General features: G+C 48.1%; 1 protein-coding gene and 1 long non-coding RNA gene across 26 annotated transcripts in view; one reads left to right on the top strand and one right to left on the bottom strand.

Annotated features, from left to right (window-relative positions):
- TCF7L2 (transcription factor 7 like 2) overlaps nucleotides 1-22,943 on the bottom strand; it is a gene marked incomplete at both ends in the record, with an annotated part of 212,447 nt that extends 189,504 nt beyond the window's left edge. For 15 of the 25 annotated variants that reach the window (XM_080694533.1, XM_080694534.1, XM_080694535.1 and 12 more), the window contains 3 exons: nucleotides 22,306-22,430; nucleotides 22,575-22,641; nucleotides 22,755-22,943. In XM_080694533.1, coding sequence (XP_080550659.1) covers nucleotides 22,306-22,430; nucleotides 22,575-22,641; nucleotides 22,755-22,943 — 381 coding nt within the window. Of the gene's footprint in view, nucleotides 1-8,566; nucleotides 8,636-22,305; nucleotides 22,431-22,574; nucleotides 22,642-22,754 lie in introns of all 25 variants that reach the window. The other 10 variants (XM_080694523.1, XM_080694512.1, XM_080694530.1 and 7 more) reach the window with 1 other exon arrangement.
- Nucleotides 1-23,699, top strand: part of LOC308262127 — a 253,083-nt gene that overhangs the window by 220,045 nt on the left and 9,339 nt on the right. The window lies entirely within an intron of this gene.

Genomic DNA, 23,699 nt, shown 5'->3' with positions numbered 1-23,699 from the left:
AGGACTTATAAAGTTCTATGAGAAAGGCCTGCCACAGATGAGACCTCCGTCCCCGTGGCTGTGGCCCATTGGGGACACGCAGATGGCAGACAGAACAACTGTCTTTGCTTTTTCTGGTTTCTTCAGTGGGGGACTACCGGGCGGTCTCCTTATTGCGTACCCACCCTCCCACACCAGGCAGGCTGGTCTCCCTGCACCTTAGTATGGTGGAGAATGAACAGGTCCATCTCAACCCGCTCAAGTGCAATGATAACATTAAAATACATAAAAGTTTTAAAATGACTGAAGAAAACGATGGTAAAACCAGACTGGGGGAGGTAGTACTGACAGAACGCAGAGGCAGTCTATCTCCAAGACACAGCCCAGCCTTTTATCATCAGTAGTATTTGTAGCAGTGGCAGTGGTATTATTAAGATACGAGTTGTTTAAGTTGCTAAGACTGGCCTCCAACCTGCAGACCTCCTGCCTCGGCCGCCCAAGTCCTGGGATCACAGGTTTGGGCTTCCGTGTCCAGCTCTAGATTGTTTCATTTTATCTGACCAAATATAATTTGGCTTAGACAAGACTCTTAACTTTTACTTGAAAGTCAAAATTAAGCAGAATTGGACTCCTGGACTCATGCCCTGCCTTGTTCCCACCAGGACGAAGCCATTCGCCTCTTTGCACCTCGGCTTCCTGGCCTAGCAAAAGGGCCAGAAGAGCCTGATCCACTCCAAGAGTAACCTGGGAGTCAGCATCAACATCGCCTGGGAGCTGGTCAGGAATGCAGATGCCCAGGCTTCGCCCCAGAGCTACCGAGCCCAAGCCTGCAATTCAGCAAGACCTTCAAGCCTGAAACCATTAGACCGTCAAGCCTGAGGCCCCTCCACTTCCGGGTTCTGTAGCCCCACCCCCACCCCACACAGGACACCAGATCCCACCTTCTCTCGCGGGTACCAACCCAGAGAGATAAGTAGTAGTCATCAGTGATTCCCTGCTCCTTAAATATTCTCAGAATAGACTCCTAAAGAGTCTAAATAGACTCCAGAACTCTAAATGTAGACAGCCTCTTTTGTCCCCCCAGGAAAGATAATCAAGCTAAAACAAACAAACAAAAAAAAAAAAAAAAAGAAAAAGGACCCTGTAACAGTTGCCCTCTAATGAGACTGTGTGCACCAGAATCAGAGTGAGGAAGGGGTCCTGGGTCTATGATGTCCAAGACCCTATCTGTCCCCTGAAGTCACCTGGAAAGTTTTTGCCAACCAAGGATGCCAATCAGCTATCTACTGCCCTAACCCTTCCTGGTGACCATCACACACAGCCAGTTTGGGAACCTTTGTCCTCTTCCAATAGCTGTCCAAGTGTAGGCCCCAGAGAAAAGTTCTCAGCCGTAACTAAAAAACACGTAGAAACTACAATCGCAGCCAGGCCGGTGGCGTACACCTGTAATCCCAGTACTCCCAGCCGGGCAGGTGGCATACACCTGTAATCAGTACTTGGGAGGCTGGGGCAAGAGGATAAAGGTTCAAGGCCAGCCTCAGCAACTCAGCAAGACCCTTGGGAACTTAGCGAGACTCTGTTTCAAACTAAAAAAAATTATAGAATACACTGGGTTCAATCCCCAGTACCAAAAATAAAATAAAATTCTACATGCATAGGGACCCACCCCAGACCTACAGAACCTGAAACTGGGCCTGGAACTCCAACCTGCTTCTTTAGTTGGAGAAGAACTGGGCTATGCCTGTTCTACCCAGTCCTACTGAACAAGATTCTCTAGGGAACCCAAGATTGTGTATTTTTTTAGCAGTTCCCAGGTGGACTCCTGGTACACAGCCCAGAAAGCTGGGTAGTAGCCACTGTCCTAGGAAGGCAGCCCCTAGGCCTTCTTAAGCAGCCCCACCCCATGCTGGGGACAGATCCCGGGCCCCAGGCATGCTAGGCTAGCACTCTACCACCAAGCCACATCCCCATCCCCAGCGTGGTGCTAGGTGGACACCACTTAGCACGAGGTTCTGCGGCCATCTCTCTCCAGTCACGCTACCTTGATGTAATCCTAGCTGACCTTGGGCAAAACATCTCAGGGGTCTGTTTCCTCATTTACAAAATGGGGATAATGGTGATAATAACAATAACTACCCTTTCGGGCTTCTCTCTGTTATTATGAGGAATCAATAAATATTTCACATCAAGCACTTAATACCAGACCCAGTGCATCAGGAGGATTCAACAAACACAAGCCGCTAGTATTACGGACTGCTGTTAATGCCTCTGACCCCAAGACCAAGCGTTTTACAGTCCAAGGTATTCCCTTACCAGCAAACACCTCTTCCTGGGCTACGCAGGAGTGTCTGGCTCTCCTCACACAAGGCTGGGGCAGTAAAGGCCTCAGAAGCCCATCAGAACATAAGGCCAGCCTACTTTCTCACTCAAAATGAGAAAACGCTATTCCGATCGAGCTTCTCGATCCAGCCCTCTATTTCAATTCCCAACTGAAAATGACTACACAGCCAATCAATGGCCAATTCATCGATGGCAGAAGACTCCAATCTAAGGCAGAAATTCTCAACCTTTAGGAAGCTCAAGAATCATAACACTAATTAAAAATGTAACTCCTGCCGGGCGTGGTGGCACACGCTTGTTATCCCAGCATTCGGGAGGCTGAGACAGGATGATCGTGGTTGGAGGACAGCCTCAGCTACTTAGTGAAGCCCTTTGCAATTCAGTGAGACCCTGTTTCACAATAAAGAAGAAAAACAGAGCTAGGGATGGAACTCAGAGGTAGAATGCCTGCAAAAAAAACGTAAATGCCTGTCCTGATATGTTGACGCCCGGCTGTAATCCCAGTGCTTGGGAGGCTGAAACAAGGATCACAGGTTGTGGGCTCAGTCCCCAGTAAACACACACACACACACACACACACACACACACACACACACACACACACACACACCAGTATCTAAGGGTCAGGCGTGGTGGTACACGCTTATAATCCCCGAATTTGGGAGGCTGAGACAGGAGGATCTCGTAGGTTCAAAGCCAGCCTCAGCTACTTAGTGAGGCTCTCAGCAACTTAGTGAGACCCTGTTTCCAAATAAAATATAAAATAGGTCTGGGAGTATAGCCTGGAGGTAGGAAGCTTCTGGGTTCCACCCCCAGTACCACCAAAAAAAAACAAAACAAAACAAAAAAAGAACTAAAATAGGAAGCCAAGCATGGTGGTGTACACTTGTAATCCCAGCATTCGGGCAGCTGAGACAGGAGGATTGCGATTCTCAGACAGCCTTAGCTAGTTAGTGAGGCCCTCCACAACTCTGTGAGACCCTGTTTCAAATTAAAGAAGAAAAAATAGGGCAAAAGGTGTAGCTCGGAGGTCAAATGTCTCTGGGTTCCATCCCCAGACCCACTAAAAAAGAAATTAAAATAGGGCTGGGGTGTAGCTCAAAGGTAGAACCCCCCCCCCCATTTCAATCCCAAATACCAAAAGAAAAGAACTGAACTAAACTGGTTCTTGGCGACATGACACAAAGACGCTCTCCCAGATGTCTGCTCTCCTCTCCCTGCCTCCATGAGGTCCTGGTGACCAGGGTGAAACATGGCGTTGGAGTTCTGGGCCAGGCAGAGGGACTCGGCGCTGCAGAGTGCAGCTGGAATGGTACAGGAGTAAGGACAAGAGGAAAAGCAACCTTGGCTGCAAAATCTCCACCGCTCAGCTGTATAAACAAATAAAATGGTCCATTTCTTCTGGAACCTCTCCTAGTTGTCTTCGCACACACACGCACGCACATCCACGAGTGCACGTGTACACACAAACCACTTTGCATCTTAAAAGAAAAATAACCAAGAAAGGGCAACATAGTTTGTTTTTCCAACATGTAGAGTTTTTTTTTTTTCCCCTAACTCACATCTGACTTAAGTGTTAAAACATCAACCTTTGGCCAAAATACTCTTAAAACAAAAGCTTAATTGGTTGAAGTAGCCCTTCTGAAAACCAAGGGAAACATCTTCTGCAGGTCTTGACCTTGATTACAACACTGCTCTTGGGGTTGGAATAATAATAGCGGTAGGAATGCGGAGGCGCTGCCTTCTGGAAGCCACAGCGATGCCTCAACGCGGGCCTCCCCTACAGCGCATCCCTGGAAAACGGTTCTGTTTCTGTGCGTTTGCAATTTGGACCCATGTCTCTGAATTCAGCCTGTCAGTTCTTTCCCCAGGTTAATGGGGGGGGTAGGAGTTTCTAGGAGCTAGAACCAGAGGCCAACCACTGTATGAAGGGTTAGCTCCTGAGCATGGAAACCCGCCTGTCACACCTACATAATGTTACCACCTCCCTCCAGCACGGCGCTCACACACCTACCAACCACTGTGCTGGCACACTTCGACCGCAGCACTCGAAAAGCAGCACCCAAGCCTCTCTCACAAAGTCAACGCAAAGCTCAACACACATGGGCCCCGGTCTCTCCAACGCCACACCGCCCCCAAAAGACATGTGGGAGGATGTCACTAGAACTGTGTTCATAATAGCAAAACACTGGAAGCAATCCAAATGTCCAAAGTCGGAGAGAAAAATAAATGTATTGGGTGTATTCGTAGTGTGGAATGCTACGGGGCAATGAAAAAGGACAAAGCATTGCTGCCCTTAGTAGCATGGACACCACTCAGAGACATAATGCAGAGCAGGGGCAGATATTAAACAGTAGGCTTACATCATTCCATAGATAAGCCAAAAATTACAGGCAAAACTAGCCCTTGTGAGAATTTTCACTGGAGGAGGGAAGAGAGGAAGAAGCCAGGTGACTGGGAAGAAAGGAAAAGCCAGGGGTACTTCCAGGGAGCGCTTCACCAGAGAGCGCAAACTACACCCTGGGCCAAACCTAGCCAGGGTCTGGTTTTTATAAATAAAGTTTTATTGGCACATGCCCCTAGTTAACCATGTGTATCTTCAGATGTTTCAAAGCACAAAAGCAAAATTGAATAGTTGCAATCAAGACCGTATTACCATCTGGCCCCTTACGGAAAAGGTGTTCCAACCCCAATCTGTGTATCTGGGTGACAGTCCGTGTCAAGGACATTCACCAGTGTGAAAGATCACCCAGGTACTAAAAACCTGTATAATGTCCTTTATTTAAAGTATACATCAGTGACACTTGCTGTCAGTCAAGGGACTGGAGGTGAAGCTCAGAGGTAGAGTGCTTGTCTAACATGCACAAGGTCCAGAATTCAATCCCAGCACCAAAATAAAAGCCAGTGGAATTAAATAAGTATGAATCTTTTTTAAAGCCCTTGTAATTTTCATTCTAGTTCTTTGTTATCCATTTTTGGGGGGAAATGTGGCCATATATGTTACTCTTGTCTTTTCAGAATTAAGAGGAGCCGGGAAATTGTCAAAAGTGGAGACGATCTCAACTCGGCAACTGGTACCGGATGCAAACCTTTGTTGTGTGCCCGAGTGTGGTACGGTAGATTGACCCAGGGCCCTTCTACCTCTGATCTACACCCTCAACCCCTTTTTGACTTTTTTAAAATTTTGAAACAAGGTCTCACTAGGTTGTTGGGACTGACCTCAAACCAGCCATCCTCCTGTCTCAGCCTCCCAGGTCCAGAAATTACGGGCATGTGCCAGCCATACCCGGCTTGGTCCAAATCTTTGGTGAGAGCGAGACCTGACCGGAGGGCCACTCAGAGGCCATTCATACAAACGGTGAACTTGGCTGAGTTCTGAGGTGACGGGAGGGATGCAACGGGGAGAAAGGATGAATCGCATGTGATCCACGGTGTCATGCTACTTGAGGTTATTTTAGGAGATAGCTTAGGAGGGCGACAAGCTCAGCTCCAGTTGAAATATAGTATTTATTTAAGGTTAAGCAGTTTTAAGTTGCCGAGGAGAAAATTTCCATCCAACAATCCCATTGCATTTAATCCCTGCACTGGAGAAGGGAGCGAGAGGAAGGTGTGCTTTTCCCTTGAGGGGGGCCCCCCTCACCCCCTCCCCACCCTACCCACCCACGTGGCTACTGAGCTGCCCAGTGGACCCTGGGAACAATTTCGGTTGGTCTGAGGTTTCTCTCTGTTTCTCCCTTTGCTTCTTTTGTTTTGGGCCATTTATCCTCCGATGATCACACTAAAATTACAGCTAGGTGCCACTTGGCTGGGCCTCGGGCTGCTCTAGCAGGCGCTGGGGGAGAAGGAACACTGTAAGTGTGTTGCTGGGCCTCTCAGAAAATGTCTCTCTGTTTGCCCACATGGGCATCCAGCCTCAGCAAACAGAAGCAGGAGAGAACAATGCTACCTGTTCATGGAGGGATAGTGATGGCCTCAGTCCTCCAAACAATAAACTCTGTAATTTACTCCATCTTCCTCCTGAGAAAGAGCCTCACATGGCCTGCACCGTGCCAGGTGGCTTGGAGAAAGGCGAAATGCTCGGCCAAACAAGGGCCACTTCTGCGCCGGGTGTAAAGATTCAACAGCTGGTCTGGCCTCCCAGTGACATGGCCCCAGCCAGCCTTTCCACACCAAGATAAGAATCGCTATTCCTATTCAGCCTCAACAATTCGCACACCCGGGGAAGCAGGACTTTCCAGAAATCCTAGAGATGTAGTGGGCCTCAGGATGCATCACCCATTCGTCAAGAGTTAGGGTCTGGGCAGCCCAGCATGGTGGCGCACACCTGTAATCCCAGGGCTTGGGAGGATGAGACAGGAGGATCCCTAGTTTGACGCCAGCCTCAGCAGCTTAGCGAAGGCCACAGGAACTTAGGGAGACCTTGTTTCCAAATAAAAAATAAAATCGCAGTGGGGCACGGTGGAGCACATTTGCAACTCCAGTACTTGGGAGGCTGAGACAGGAGGAGCTCAGGTTCAAGGCCAGCCTCAGCTACTTAGTAAGGCCCTCCACAACTTAGTGAGAGCCTGTCTCAAAATAAAGGATAAAAAATAGGGCTGGGGGTGTAGCTCGGAGGCAGAATGGCCCTGGGTTCAAACTCCAGTACTGCAAAAAGTAAATAAATAAATACAAAAACTGGGGCAGGGGTTATAGCTTGGAGACAGAATACCCTTGGTTCAATCCCCAGCACCACAAAAGTTAAGATCTGAGCTTTTTCTCTATCCAAGTCCTGTATCCAACCCATTTTCTGAGAGCCAGACTAACAGCTAACTCCACCCTAATCAAAGGAAGGAGGGTCCAACAGGAAGTAAGCAAAACACACACACAAACAAACGGTGCCATCGGGTTAAGGGCACACCAGGTCTGAGAGTAGTTGGGATGGTGGGGTAAAGTCAAGAAGCAAGCCCCTCTTAGGGAGGGCTGGGCGTGGTGGTGCACACCTGTAATCCCAGTACTCGGGAGGATGAAATAGGATGATCGCAGGTTCAAAACCAGCCTTAACAACTTAGGGGGCCTCTCAGCAACCTGGCGAGACCCTATTTCAATACAAAAATAAAATCAAAAGTGTGGGAGGGGACAGAATACCCCAGGGGTTCAACCTCCAGTACCAACAAAACAAAAAAGAACAAAGGTCTTAGGGAGGAAGATGCAGATATAAAGCTACAAAGTCACAATGTGGAGCCCCACACGAACACACAGACACACAAGCACACACACACACACGCACGCACGCATGCACGCCCGCCACGCCAAGGGCTCTCTGTAAAAGGAGCAGCAACGGAATTAGGTAGAGAATCCACTAAGCCAACATCAGCCTGCAGGAAGAGAAGCTCCTAGAACCAGACGCCCACAGCACAACAAACGTCTCACGAGCCTTCCTTCTAAAGGTGAAGGCGGAATGTCCACAAGTCTGGGTCACAGGGACGGACGGCCACCGTAGCAAGGCCGGGCAGACAGATGAAAAGCCCATGAGTCCGCTCGCCCTCCACGACAGCACTCTGTTGGCTTCGGCTCAGCCCGAGTCTATGTTACTGTGTGATTTGTTTATTAGCCTTTGGATTTAACAGAATGAAAGTACTACGTGAGCAGGAAACGGGACACTCATCAGAAGCTGGGATCTGTCGCCTCTCCCTCCCAGCACTTTTCGTGTCAGATATCAACAGGCCCAAGAGAAATCCGCATTTCAGGACGACCAGGTCAAAAGCGATATTCTTAGCACCACTTAACATGGTTTTGATGCACCGGAAACAGCTCTCGGGCTGTCACGGGGCCTCCTCTCCCACCCGCACCCCCAACCCCACCCCCGCCCGTAATTCTTCCCCCTTCAACTATCACCTCATTTCATTCCCAATCAAGACCCCTCCCCTAAACAACAACAACAACAAAAAGAGCAGCCCTGTTAGGCCTGAACAGAGACATCTTGACCATAAACACTGGCTTCTCTTTCTTGCCAGATCTTTAAACCACTTTAGTGGTGTCTCGTTGGCCCTTCTTTCTTCTTTTTCTTATCACCTCCCCGTACCCCCGGCCCCCAAAACCCCAGCCCCCCGGTGATTCGATCACCATCGTTACCATCACCGCCACCACCATCAGCACCACCACCACCACCATCACCATCACCATCTAGGTGGGGGAAGGGCAGAGGGCAAAAAACACAGGAGACCTACATATTGACAATTCAAGCTTCAGATTCTCTTGCGTGTCCTACCTGAATTGCAATCTGGTGCTCAATCGTTTTGTACGCAGAGTAATGTGTGCTGCCGGACTGAAAATGGAGCTGTAGAAAGAAACCAAATCAAAGCGTTCTGCTTATATCACAAACTACGAGAAAACATCTTAAGCAGTTTATGAATAGCAGACAAACCTCCCTAGATTCAACTGAAGCTCTGGCACCCAACCAAGACCTGTGTACTTTTTATTTGTTGCTAATGGATAAGATGATCAGATTCATCTAAGGTCAAGTTTAAAAAAAAATTTTTTTTTTAAAAAGCGCCTATTCAAATAAGCGAAGAGGGGAGGAGGGGACGGGAGTGAGAATCAACGACAACAGGAAAAGGGAAAGACTGATGCCTGGTGAAACAAACGGGAAGCCAGTGCGCTGAGCAGGAGGCTGAAGGAAAAAGAACCGTGCTGCAAAGACTCATCAGAATTGGGACGCGGACAGGAACATCGAGAGGGTGAGAGTCAGGATGATGAGAAGCCACGGGACTGCAGCGAGACAAGCCCCCCCCTTTCCTCTCCCTGGGCCCCGGCCCTCTCACACCATTCTATTTCTGGGAAGACAAATGTGTCCTAGAGAATTCAGGGGCCACCTCCTTATCCATCTTCCCACTATGACAGAGTGGTCCAAAAGTCCCTGCAGCGATCTAACCTTCCCCAAAGAGGGACCCAAGCACTGCCCGGGGGGGCCACGGGCTTTCTCAGGACCACCTCTCGGTAAGTCACTGGCTGACTCCGGCCCTCCTCACCACAAGGCTTAAGTCCCACCTGGGCCTTCCCCCCTGCGGCCCTACAGACCACCCATCACAGAAGGAGGTCATCCCCACACAGAAAGCAACACCAGGATTCCTCACCCAATTCTCATTTTCCCAAATAACACTTGTTAATCTTGGGATCCTACCAACTGGGAAAACAAACACCATCTGCTGATTTATTTTATAAACAGGATAATCACTAAAGGATCTCAACAGTTATCTGAAAGACGCACTGTAGTTCGCCATGTACAAGCAAATGATCCCGTGAAGCCGCTGCCCACCCCCACTCACAAGAGGCACCTCCACTCACAGCCCCAGACTCAGATCTGTGTCGCTACTAGGAGCTATACTGCACTCCCTCTCATGAGATCAGTACTGTTCCCAGACAACTTCTGTGTTGTATTACTAGAACAAAGCATAATTTCGATTGCAAGTTGAGTATCAGACCCAATTAACTTGTCTCTTGCTCCCTGGAAGAAAAAAAATTAGTAGCTGGGCGTGGTGGCACATGCTTGTAATCCCAGTACTTGGGAGGCTGAGACAGGAGGATCCCAGGTTCGTGGCCAGCCTCAACTATTTAGTGAGTACTTCCACAACTTAGTGAGACCCTGTTTCAAAAATAAAGAATAAAAGCAGGTGTGGTGGCGCATGCTTGTAATCCCCGCGCTTGGGAGGCGGAGACAGGAGGATCGCGCTGTGGTTCGAAGCCAGCCTTTCTGGCTTAAGAGACCCTGTTTCCAAATAAAAATATAAAATAGGTCTGGGAATGTAGCCCAGAGGTAGAAGGGCTTCCAAGAACCCCAGTACCACCAAAAAAATAAAATAAAATAAAGAATAAAAGCCAGGCGTGGTGTCTCATGCTTGTAATCCCAGCATTTGGAAGGCTGAGACAGGAGGATCACGGTTCGGGGACAGCTTCAGCTACTTAGTGAGGCCCTTTGCAACTCATTGAGACCCTGTTTCAAAATAAATAAAATATACGGCTGGGGGTATAGCTTAGTGGTAGAATGCCCCTGGGCTCCACCTCATTGCCACAAAAAAAAAAAAAAAAAAAAAAAAAAAAATAGGGCTGGAAATGTAGCTTGGAGGTAGACTGCCCCTGGGATCAATCCCTTGAACCACAAAAAATAAAAAATAAAAAACCAAAAAAAAAAAAGTCTCTATTCATACTGCTCATTTAATAAGGCTGTAAGTGTCCATTTCAGGATATGGTGGGGACTCTGGAACAATTTTATCTGTTCTAAATAAACAAGCAAAAACACTATATATACATGTTGTATATGTGTATATGTCTAAATAGATTAATAAAAATTAAAAAGAACCAGGCCTGGTGGCGCACGATTGTAATCCCAGTACTTGGGAGGCTGAGACAGGAGGCTCAAACAGGTTTGAAGCCAGCCTCAGCTACTTAGTGAGGCTCTCAGCAACTTAGTGAGATCCTGTTTCCAAATAAAACATAAAATAAGAGCCAGGCAGTGGTGGCGCACGCTTGTAATCCCAGCATTTGAGAGGCTGAGACCCGAGGATCGTGGTTTGCGGACAGCCTCAGCTACTTAGTGAAGCCCTTCACCAATTCAGTGAGACCCTGTTTTAAAAATAAAAAGACAAAAAAATAAGGCTGGGAATGTAGCTTAGAGGCAGAATGCCCCTGGGTTCCATCCCCAGTACAGCAAAAAATAAATAAAAAATAAAAATAAAAAGGTCTGGAAGTACAGCCCAGAGGTAGAAGGCTGTTGGGTTCCATCCTCAGTACCATAAAAAAAGGAAAAATAATAATTAAGAAGAGGTAGGTGCAATAAACAGAATATGGCAGCGCACACCCGTGATCCCAGTACCTAGGAGGCTAGGCTTGAGGCTAGCTCAAGCTGTAGCTTAGAAAGATCCTGTTTCCAAATTAAAAAATAAGCTGGGCATGGTGGTACATGCTTGTAATCCCAGCATTTGGGAGGCTGAGACGGGAGAACTGTGGTTTGAGGACAGCCTCAGCTACTTAGGAGGTCCTTTGCAACTCAGTGAGACTGTATTTCAAAATAAAGACTAAAAAATAGGGCTGGGGGTGTAGCTCAGAAGTAGCATGCCCCTGGGTTCCATCCCCAGTACCACAAAAAAAAATTTTTTTAAGTTTTAAAAAATAAAGTAGGGCTGGGGCATGTCACTCAGAGGTAAAATGCCCCTTGGTTCAATCCCTAATACCACACACACACACACACACACACACACACACACACACAGGTACAATAAAGTTAGACCAAAAAAAAAAATCCCTCTGCTTGTCAAAGCAGAGCACTAAACCCCATTCCCCCAAAAAGAACAAAAATGAATAATGAACAACCGAAGATCAGCCCCTGTCCACACAGTCCCCCACTGAGGCAATCCCCCCAAAATGGATTGCTGGGGGGGAAAGATGCATCTGCACCCTTTGTCTCCCCGCCCCCCCCTTTTTTTTTACAAAAGCTGCCAGTCAGGACTCGGAGGCTGCACTCATTACTGTGACAATTCTGCAGCCCCTTAAAACAACTTGGGTGACGGGGACAGGTCTCGGTGCGCGTTTGGAATTCTTGGCTGGAGAGCAGCCCTTGTCTGGGAGGAAGTTCTCCTTCGGCGCAGAGCAGGCCACACTAACAACTTGTCCTTCTTTTCAGCCGGTTTTATTCTCCTCTTTTTCTAACTGCCTGATTCAGAGCTTAATGGAAACTTGTCTAGGCTTTTCTTCCCACAAACCCCGCAGAGCCCTAGGCGATCTGCACTCGGGGTAACCACAGGAATCTTAGATTGTCAATTAAAATTGAATGGACACCTGATAACTACGGATATGTCGTGGAAAATAATTTCATAGAATCACCGTCTTATGAATAAATTAATGCATCTGTGGCTAAGCCACCTTCAATTTTCCCTTGTCCCGTTCTGTTCCGAATCCCTTGTGCTCATCACTATCCAAATACCATCAACAATCCTGCGGAGAATGCGGCGATTAAGACGATAAAAAATGCAGCTCAAAGTTTAAGGCTCTCGGAGAGAGGGCAATATGCAGGACAGAGTTCATTTTCCCTTCGGTTACACACGCGCGCAACACACACACGTGCATAAGCACAGCACGCACACCCAGCGATGTAACTTCCCTCAGGGGTCCAGCTTCGGCATAGAAAGCCCCACGCCAGCTCACAAACACCCAGCACAAGCCGCTCATTCTGTGTCTAGGTCCTGTCCTCGCCCTCAGTTGCAGAGATCTCCAGAGCTTTTCTCCCTCGGCTACGAGGACTTAAAATGGCTTGTTTCTCCTATGGGTTCCCACCCCTCTTTGCCCAAAGACACTTTTCTGAAATGCACACTTTTAACTGCTTCTGCTTTGTTTGCGAAGTCCAGCTTTTTAAGTCAAAGGTAAAACGGAAAGGACCTATCAGAAACTCGGTGCTATAAACTGGAATCACACTCTAGAAGCAAAGAGGAAGGAGAGAAAAGGTGGATGGTTGGCGCTTAGTGGTTTGGAAGGTAAGGGAAGAGATCCCGGAACAGGATGGCTGAGGCTTAAGGCTCATCTGAGGCCCTGTGCCTCCCCTCCTGGGCCAGCCAACTATGGCTGCTCCTACCTGGGACTGCACATTCGCTTTCATTCCAGGGGTCAAGCCCCTGCTTCCCATTCTGAAGCTCTCACCTGGCTGTTCTTAGCACGTGCAGATTTTTCTTTTCTTTTTTTTTTTTTTTGGTGGTGATGGTGCTGCTGCTGCTGATGCTGCTGGGGATTGAACCCAGAGGCATTCTCCATTCAAGCTGCTCCCCCAGCCTTATTTTTTTTATTTGGAAATGAGGTCTCTCTATATTGCTGAGGCTGGCTTCCAACCTGCGATCTTCCTGTCTCGGCCTCCCAGGTACTGGGATTACAGGTGTGGGCCACCATGCCGGCTGCCATTCCCATACCTTGATTTCTCGTAATTTGTTTCTAATCACTGGGACTCTTCTAAATTTGATGTTTCAGAAGTGGAACGTGAGCGATATCCTCAGAGGTAGGAGGAAGAAGGTGCAACAGGGATCTCATCCCCCCCAAGGCAGGAAAAAAGAAAGTCAAAAAACTGCAAGCCCATTCTGGGTTTTTTCCTGCACTAAGTTAACTTCCAAGTGGGATGAATTTTACTTTTTGATGCCTACACATTCCACTAAATTGGGATGAGATAGGGTATTTGCTTTCTTTTCAGGTTTATGAATTACCTTGCTTTCTCTTTCGTATAATAATAACAGCAACAACAACAAATCTGTTTCCTAAGATTTTGGTTTTCATGTAATTGTTTTCATCCTCTTTCCTCTACCCTGTGTGGAGGAAATCTAAGTGCCAAGTGTGGTGGTGCACGCTTGAAAACCCAGTACCGAAGCAGGAGGACCATGGGTTCGCAGCCAACCTTAGCTACTTAGTGAGGCCCTTCGCAACTGAATGAGATCCTGTTTCAAACAAGAATAAGAAATAAGGCTTGAGGGTGTAGCTCAGAAGTAGAATGCCCCGGGTTCAGTCCCTAGTACCAAAAAAAAAAAAAAAGAAAGAAAGAAAGAAAGAAAAGAAAAGAAAAAAGGAGAAAAAGAAAGAAATCTAAGTTCCATGTCATTTTGTATGAAATACACCAGGCACGTGGTAGTGCATGCCTGTAATCAAAGTACTTGGGAGGCCAACACCGGAGGATCCCAGGTTCGAGGCCACCCTCAGCAACTTAGCAAGAGCCTACTTCAAAATAAAACGGGGCTGGAGTATAGCTCTGAAGTAGAATGCCTCTGGGTTCAGCCCCCAGTATCCCCCAACCAAAAAAAGAAAAAAAGATAAAAACTCCTTTAGAATATCTAAGATCTTTTCCAGGTCACTGGCCATTTTAGGGGGCTGAAGCAGTAAAACCACAGACCATCACATATGTACACAGTCCTTTAGTCCTACGTTGAGAGGCCTTTTTATTTAATGAAAAATAAACTTTTGACCAGGACTTTGGGTTACTGTCTGCCCTGACTTAAAAAAAGAATCTTCAAGTGCCAAGGGCTCCTCTAACATCAAGAGGGAAGGCAAAACCAGGGTGTCTAGTAGGCTCTTGGGTTTAACATTCCTGCAAAGCTCTAGACACCGGAACATCTGTAGCATAATGAAACATCCACCTAACAATGGCCCGGCCTTCTCACTTCCTGGCATTCTCCTTCAGAAATTCTGCTTCCACAAAATGCATGCCCTCAGACACAAGAACAATCTCTCCTACTGTCTCCGTATTCCATCAAATGTCTATTTACCCTCATTAATTTTTTTTTCTTTCCTCAACCTGAAACCATCAGCTATGAGTCAGAGAATGATCATTAACTTTTACAGCTTCCATACATATCCTCCTACTCACATTTGGGGAAAGAAGTATTGACTTGCAACACTGCCTGAGACCAAAATCCTCTAAGAAGAAAAAAAAAAAAGAGGGGGGGAAGAAAATCGCTTCAAGAAAGTTTTATCTCGCAGGTCTATGGGGGATGCTCCGTTTATTGTTTTTCTACTTTCATGCTGTAAGTCTCTGGCATTAGAAAGAAAAGCTTGGGGTTGGACTCGGTGGTGGCAGCAGGCACTTCTGGAGTGGTTTTTTGAGGAAAAACTAGATGAGTTTTCTTTAAACATAATTAAGGTTCTTAAACCGGGGTGGAGGGGAATTAAGTTTCCTGCCCTAGTGAAAAGCACATTTCTAGCATATGAAAGCACGTGAGCTGAAGTGCTGAGACATGTTCTGAACACAGCATTTTTCATTAAAAGTTGCTACGCTGACACTCTTAAAATGATGCCCCATCCTTGCCTCACTTAACAGTCACAGCCTGCAACTCATAACGAATTAATTTGCATTAATGTGGGTTTCCTGTGTCCTTCCCTGGGTATGCCATTGTGATTCAGGCTCAGTAACACTGACATGACAATAACACCGTGCCTTTTATTTCACTTTCCAAAACATACCAACCCACCCAAAGACCCACACAAAACCTCTGGATTTTTTTTTCCCCCAGCATTTTACTTAATATATTTAGTACATCATAATTGGCCCAGCACGCAGGAATCTAGTTATCTTCTCAGTAAATATTTATAGCATCACTCTTTCCCATTCATTCTGCATTTTCTTAGAGAATCTCGCTGTAGCCTACATCTGCAATTCATTGACTTTACAATTTACCACATGTTGGGATGGGAGAGGTCTTAGCTCCACTTGAATCACTACACAAATATGCAACTGATTTATCGCTTTCAAACTCAAAACTGCAAGAGAGGGACTCCACTTTTCCTGAACATTGCTTCTTCTGGCAGACCATGAACAATTACAGTTCGTACTAATTAAGCTCTGTAAATGTGCTGTGCCCTGCTAATGCCTACCAGGCCTCAAATTTATTTTCATGATTGCCAAACTTTGGGAAGCACGTTAACTCCTTCGGGACTGCTATCACTGAGAGCCTCTCCTCCCCCTGCAGACCGCGCTGGCTGGGGCCACTTCGGGACAAAAAGAAGCAAGTGGAACGGGCTAAATCACCCACCTGAAATCAGATGTGCCTAAGGAAGAAAACCTATCATGGGAAAACCGAGGAACACCGTGGCTGATAACCCATTCAAAGATCCCACAGCCCCATCTTTGTAATGAGCTGTTAAGGGATTCACAGCTATCCCTGAGGGCTAGTAAGTTTCTGCATTCCATTGATTGGAAAATAAAACCTTTCAGCCTGGGTCTTTAAGTTAGGGTTGGAAGGAGAGAAGGATCCGACCAGAAATGACAGCCATCAGCTCCCTGATGGTCTGCAGGCCTCTGAGTCCCACTTTCCCCCTGTGCTGCGTGCCCCCCCCCAGTTCGTAACACACACGGAACAACAGCCCCCTTTTAAAACCGAAGTTTAAATCGCCAGGACAATCGGCCTTCTTTCTCACAGCAGGTCCGACCACAGATAATGCCCCAGCCGGACCCCCCACCTCCAGATGCTTACAGGATAACTGATAGGAAACATATTTGCTGCCAGAGAGAACACTCTGGGCGGGGAGGGGATGGAGCCAATCTCAGCTGAGCAAAGCAGGAGTTTTTAATAGCCCCTCCCACAGTACTCCTGCCCTTCATAAAGAAGCTTCCAGCCCCCAGTTTCAAACAAGCTGTTCCCCCCCATGCCCCAATCTCTGTGCTGCCAATGTGCCCTTGTCTAACCTCTCTTAGTCAACCATTAATTCTGCCTCCTCTGTCTACTTTTATGTGTCTCTTCACCCAGGTACAGTAAGTACATTTCTCCCAAACAACTGGCTCTCCTATCCCTAGCATACACCTGATTTTTTTTTGTCTATTAAATTCTTTTATTCGATTCTCCTCACCCCGACGTCCTTTAAAAAAACAAAACAACTTCTTATTTACGAGAGCACTATGCAATGTGTGTATTTTCTCTCTAGCTCAGTGGAACGTCATATAAATTATAGTCTCCCGGATCACGTTTCCTGAAGTATTCTGGGAAATATGCACAATATAGGCAAAGCATGTGTGCTTGGGGAGGGGTATTAAAACAGTAAATGCGGTAGGAAAGAGAGAAGCTAGAGAGGGGGGGGAGAACTTTGATTCTGAAAAAGCCATTTCTGCTGAGTCCCCCACTGCACCCCCCAACGAAAGTGCTCTTTATAAACGTGTCTAACGATGACCTAGAGGGAAAGTATAGGTCAGCTGCAAAAGGTGGGGGGTGTCCGTCTTGGTCAACTTATATATCGTAGAGGTGGGGGCCGGCGGAGAGGAAGGGCAGCCTTTTTGAGGCCCCCCACCCCACTGTTTATAATTACTGAGAGAAATCTGAGCTACTGCCAATGTCTGCGGACCTTGAATATTATAAGGCCAACGTGGCGTCAAGTATCTTAACATTCATAAGTGTTATGGGCTGTAAATAAAGCCTGTGGATTTATGACCCGGCGCGCTTGCCAGCAAAGCACTGGGGCACATTTCTTTCAGCAGACCTGTCGAGGTGCGAGTTTGCCTTTGGTTGTAAAATTAACCATTTCCTTCACAAATGCGCTCAATTATAAGTCCGGGTTGAAGATTTAATCACAGGGTTTCCAATATTCATTCCCAGAAGAAACTCAGACACCGTGTGTGTGTGTGTGTGTGTGTGTGTGTGTGTGTGTGTGTGTGTGTGTGTATCAAAAAATGAAAACCCTGGAGAATTTGGTTCACCCCTCCTTTTCAAATGTGTCACCTCCCAAGAGTTATAAATGCGGTCAAAGATGTTATCTAGCTCCACTTACCAAGACTAAAAAGCTTACACCTACTTCCTTGGAAAGCGCTTATTTATTTGGCAACTGCATGATTTAAAAAAAAAAAAGTCAATCACTCCCTGCCTGAAGCCTCCTCCCCTCCCCCAATATAATGTCATCCACTTCCGGTGTAGGAGAGAGCGTTTACTAAATCCAGGTTGTCCCATACTTAACTGCCAATAAACCAACTTCCACATAACTTCCAGACAGCTGGGAGAAAGGTCCTTGGAGTTTTAGTCATGGTCCAGAAACACGCGTCCACACAAAAATTTGCAGCTGTCTTTTCCCTCCAAGAGCATTTTTAATGTGATTCGGGGGCCCCTGTTGTGAAACATCTGACAAAGTGCAAAATCCTCTCGGATACCTTGAGTCTACCCACTGGCCCGGCGGTGAGAGCTGGCACCAGGATTTCTAAGCAAGACATCTAGTCACTTTTTTGCCCGCACTCAGCATCTCGTGGGATACTCGGGAGCATTCACATCCTGGAAAGGCGTCTACCGTCATCTTTAAAAGCACAGCCTCTGGTGCAACTATTACAATGCTAGTTTTCTAAGAGCAAACATTTTTTTTTTTTTTTTAATGCCGTGTGGAACTGCAGCAAGCCTGCACTGCAACGCTGAGCTGCATTCAGCTCCCGGAAACCTTCCTGTAACTTTTTCACAGCTTGCTAAGAAACAGAAAGCTGACCAGCTTCCAGCAGAGAGCCTAAATGAAACCCCTATCAGTAAAATTAAAATCAAGGTGGAAAACTCCTAGCAAGATCCGGGATTGCTGGCCTTCAAAAAATCTTTTCTCCATCAGAGATAGGAGACATCAATCAAAGCTACTTCCCCTAAGCAGAGGGAAAAGTTTCCAAAACCACTTCTTCCAGATAAGCGCTACAGACTCCCAACCGCCTAAGAGTTTGTTTCTCGGCTTTCAGAAAGCCTTAATATCCACAAACGGCAAGAAACCGGCATATTAAATGTATAATCATTAAAATATGACTTATTGGGTGAATGTTGAGCCCATAATCCATACTGCAGACATTAAACCCCAACCTATAAAGATTAGCATGGAATTAATACGGATGCATTGAGATTGAAATCTAAACATGTTCCCCATAAATATTTCTGAAGGAGATGCAATGCAATTAGCATAAATACCAAAGAAGGGCAAGAACACCTGTTCTTTTTCAGGGCGATAAGCATTTTATTGTTCTCTATTTAAAATGTAATGACCTGTGTAATTACAGTAATATTACATTGTTATGTAGGGGCTTGGAATGTCACACTTTGAAAAGTGTTGTCAAAACAATCAGGGCTGAAGGTGGGGGGGTGGGAAGACTTGGGGGATGGACCAACATTAACCCTTCACACCCCAAGGTCTAAAGCTTTTGTATTAGAAAGGATTATGTTGTTTGGCCAAGGAGAAAACATCCATTTTTCACATGCCAGAAAAAGAAGTTGCCCGGCTAAATAAAACCCCAATGAATAGGCCTCTCTTGGTTTCATCTCACTGCTGGATCCCAAGTTCAAAAATGAATTCAAGATGCTACTTATTTATCTGTTCAACCTAGTAGCAAAGCAGCTCAGTTGAAAAGCAAACAACTTTGGATAAAAGAAGATAGAAGATACAGGAGTTCTAATCATCAAGTCCTTAAAAAGAAATTTCAAACCTAACTGGAATTTCCACCACTGTAGCCCTATTTCTTGTTTGCCAAGAAGGAAAAAGAATTGCGTAAAACTACTCTTTCCTATCGACTTTAATATGGTAACAGTATTCTTATCTTTCGTATACAAATGTTACCACAATTCTAATATTTGCAGTTCTAACCCCTCCCATCTCCTTAACTAGACCTCTCCTTAATGCATCTTTGTATCTGAATCTGTCTTTTTTTTTAAAAGCCGGTCTTATTACTGTATCAAAGACCACATTAATGTTATGCGGAAATCTTTGTCGTCTTAAAAATAAAATGACTACTATCAAGCTTTATGGCATCTTCAGCAATTAAAGCATTATTCTGGAGATAATGTATTATTCATCACAAACCGATTTCACGATATTCCTTAATTCTTTACATTCTTAAACAGAAAAGCAGAAGTCAGGGTTCCAGAGAATTTGCTTTTGAAAAGATGTAGCTGCTTTACAGGTAAACTCATAACTAACAGAATATGTAGCCAAAAAAAAAACAAAAACAAAAACAAAACCACCACCCGAGGAGGACCCGGAAAGAAGAAAATAAAGCATATGGCTAATTTGTCTTTCCAAAAAAACAGCCCCTTTAACACACTGGGCATTTCAGATCAGCACGGAATGACCGTTCTCTTGCCTATAGATTCCTCCCGCAGCTGTATCAAATCTAGAATTGCAAGCCGGCCCTCGGATCGAAGACGTCAAGGGTGACACACAACAGCCTCCCATCCTGGCTTCCCCTGCTCAGCTTGCCAGCCTAAATAAATAACCTTAATTTTGGAGCACATAATCTAACCCAGGTAACGGAGAGGAAGAGGCAGTGTACACAAAGATGTCTGCTGGTGTTTGACATGCAAATACCAAAACTGCCTACTGAGTTCAGAAATGTCTTCTCACACACAATCTGATGTCACAGCACAAGGCCACCCGCTAGGTCCACAATTAAAATAACTAGACGCCGCCTATTCCTATAATGTCCACAAAGGGGACCGAGGGTTGGGAGCCTTCCTTTTCTCACCGGGAAATCATTTATTTGCCTTTAACAATTTCCCTGTTTCCTAATTACAGCACAACACAACTATTCAAGTTTTTGACGATGGCATGGCAAGATTGCCGTTGGTCACAAACGCAGAGTGGTTTTTGTTTTTTTTTTTTTTCCCTCTCTCTCTTAAAGAATCAAGAAAGCCAACAAGCCGGCCATCAAAGCTCAATATTTAGACGGCCTTTCAGATGGCTAAGTGGATTTTAAAATACTACCAAAGAGGTTTCCCTGCTAGGGAGGAGGGGAGGAGAGGAAGACAAGACATTCCCAGGAATGTCTTCCCATTCCAAAGTATGGAATGTTGCTCGGTCTGTTCTGTTAGTCAAGGAACACTTCGATTTTGAACCAAAGAGTCCCTTTAAGATGCCCACAACCTCCCAGGAAAAATACCAAATAACCAGCCTGTGCTTCTCCTTCCAGTTCCCAGCTCAGAGCCCGGCCCTAGAGCCAGAAAGAGCGGGCCCTGCAGGAGGAAGTCGGCCGAACTGCTCCCCCAGCTTCCAAGCACCGAGAAGGCCGGGTGCAAGGAGGGGGGTGGGGGCTGATAATTATTTCTTTCCTAGCCATAAAAAAAAAAAAAAAATGACCGGTCTAGCATGCCCTTGCTATTTTGCCAGGGCCAAAAGAAAGAAGAAGAAGAAGAAGAAAAAAAAAAAAACAAGTCAAACCTGATAGTTAATATTTTAATGCTTAAAAACACTTGTAGATCTGATCGACTCCTGCCGGGCCAAACCCTCGGCGAGGAGCACCGAATCCACCGCTGCTGAACAGTGGGTGCATTATTTCAAATTGCCGTCTCGAGTTACCGAAAAGAGAAGGAACAAGGGTAGTGTGTGTAAATAAGGGGTGGGGGGCCAAATCCAAGAAAATGCAAAATGACAATCCCGGGAAGCCGGGCACAAACGCGCCAGGCGCGTCTAGAGATTCGAAATCCAGGCTTCGGGCCCACAGGGATGGGGGAGGGGGATCCGGAAGAGGGCAGGGGGCAGAGGCCCCTGGGGGAGGGGATGGGCCCGAGGACCGATGTCAGCGGCGGGAGCCCGACACTCGCTGCGGGGAGCACCCCGGGAGCCTGGCACCCGCGCTGCCCCGGGGCCCCAAAGTTGTGTGGCCTACGATCAGCAGCCCATCCCCACAAAGGAAAGCCCCCGCTGACCTCCGGGGCCCTCTGCACCCCTCTGGGCCGTTGCACCCCGATCTCTGGTCCCCCAGGGCCCACTGAGGGCCTTCTCGGAAGCTGGCGATAGCAGACCCCCGATCCACGGCCCAAGGCGCCAAATTTCCCTAGGAATCCGACGAGTCCGAGGGGAGGAGGCCATCCCGGCTGCACACAAACCGGGAACCCGGGCCACCGGGGCCTCCCCGCGCCGGGCAGCCGAGGGGAAGGGACGCCCTGGGCACCCCAAGTCTGCGGTGGGACCAGCCTAGAACGTGTGACCTTGCAGGGCAAGGGGGAAGGAGGGCCGGGAGCCAGTGATCACCGCTAGCGAGCTACGGGAATGAGCGCCCGAAAGGGAAAGCCCGGGCGCCTCTCTCTCCGGGGCCCGGGCTCCGCGCGCTCCCGGTCCCCGAGCACCGCCCGGGGGAAGCCGCTCCCGGCCCGGCCGCGGCAGCCAAGGGGTTAACAGGGAAAGCCCCGGACGCCGCCGAAGAGGGAAGGAAGAGAGAGGGAGGGAGAGAGAGAGGGAGAAAAGAAAGAGCCACACAGTCGTCTTCCCAGGGCGAAGAAACAAACACCACCACCAAAGGGGGAGGGGGCATCCGAGCGCACAAAAAAAGTTCTGGATTTCCACCCCCCCCCCGCGCCCAGCCCAGCCCAGCCCCGCTCAGCCCAGCCCTGCTCGCAGAGAAAGGGCTCCCCAGCATCGCGAGGCAGCAAACTGAAAGCAAGAACATGGCGAAGTGCAAACAAATCCAGTCCACAAAAGGCACAGAAAAGTTTGGAGAGTTGCGGGCCGGGGCGGGGGAGGGGCACCGCATGCGGGGCGCGGGCCGCGGAGACTTACGGTTCGGGCGGTGGGCGAGAGCGATCCGTTGGGGAGGTAGGGGCTGGTCAGGTCGGGGATCATGATGAAGGGGTAGCCGGGATACGGTGGCCCCTTAAAGAGCCCTCCATCTTGCCTCTTGGCCGCTAACATGGCGGGGCGGCGAGGGGACGGCGGCGGCCGCGCGGAGCGGGAGAGAGCAGGAGAAAGTTTTAGAGCGCGGCCGGGGCGCGGGGCGCGGGGTCGGGGCGCGGCCGGGGCGCGGGCCGGGGCGCGCGGGGCGTACTCACCTTCCTCCAAACTTTCCCGGGATTTATCTCGGAAACTTTCGGCGCGCGGCGGAGGCCGTCTCTCCGCCTTCCCGGGCGCAGGTGGGCGAGCGGCGGGGAAGAGAGACAGGGTTAGGGCCGGTCCGCGCCGCCGCAGCCCCGCGCCCGCCGCCCGCCGCCCGCCCCGGGGGCTCTCCCTACCTCCGAGTCGGACGAGCTGTTCTGATTCGTTTCTGATTCATTGACCAGAGACGACTTGACATCGGCTAAATCCCTCTCGGCCGAGGAGTTTTCGGAACTCTTCTCCTCCTGCTCGCCCTCGTCTTTGAAGGAGATCAGCTCGTCGTTGGCGCCTAGGTCATCTCCTCCACCGCCGTTCAGCTGCGGCATTTTTTTCTCACCCCACCAGCAGCAATTTTGGAAGAAAAACGAAGGAGGAAGAAAGCCAAAAAAAAAAAAAAATCACCCCCCAAAAAAGTTTTGCGAACCCCCCCCCAAAAAAAAATATTGCGAGAAAAAGACGAGTCCAAGGTGAACTTTTTTTTTTTTTTCCTGCTTTGGGGGTCTTTCTCTCCTGGGGAGGGGAAAAGAGGGAGGAGGGGAGGGGAAGGGGGGGAGATCTTCTGCACGCGTGAGTTTGGGTTTCTTTTTTCTCTCGTTCCCAAGGATCCGATCAATGTGCAAAAAAATAATAAATAAAAAAGGGGGTGTAAAAAAAAAAACACCACCAACAACAAGAAGTCAGATATAAAGACCAAAAGGGGGGGGAAGCCGAAGATACAGGAGGAGCTCGTGCCGCTCGGATTTGAGTGAGTTGAAGTTAGACTGAGAGCTTTTCAGTTCAAAGGCGGCGCTGATTGACAGATAGAAAAAGGGGATCGAAATCCGGAGGAACGGAGTAGTCTGGGAGCGGAGATTATTGACAGGGCGAGAGGAACACACTCGCCTTAATGAGATGCCGGGGGCGGGGCCGGCCCGGTGACGTGTGCATAAATAAACAGCCGGGTGGGCGGGGCGGGGGCGGCCAACAATGATCCTTTCGGGCGCCGGGCGCGGGGGGAGGGACCGCGCCGGGGCGGGGCGGGGGCGGCGCGCGGGGCGCGAGCCCGGGAGGCCGGCGGGTGCGGGGCTCGCTCCGGGAGGGGG

The sequence above is a fragment of the Muscardinus avellanarius genome, assembly GCF_963383645.1.
Source record: "Muscardinus avellanarius genome assembly, chromosome: 4".
Taxonomy (NCBI): Eukaryota; Metazoa; Chordata; class Mammalia; order Rodentia; family Gliridae; genus Muscardinus; species Muscardinus avellanarius.
Note: the sequence above shows the minus strand (reverse complement) of the source record. Positions and strands in the feature narration are given on the sequence as shown.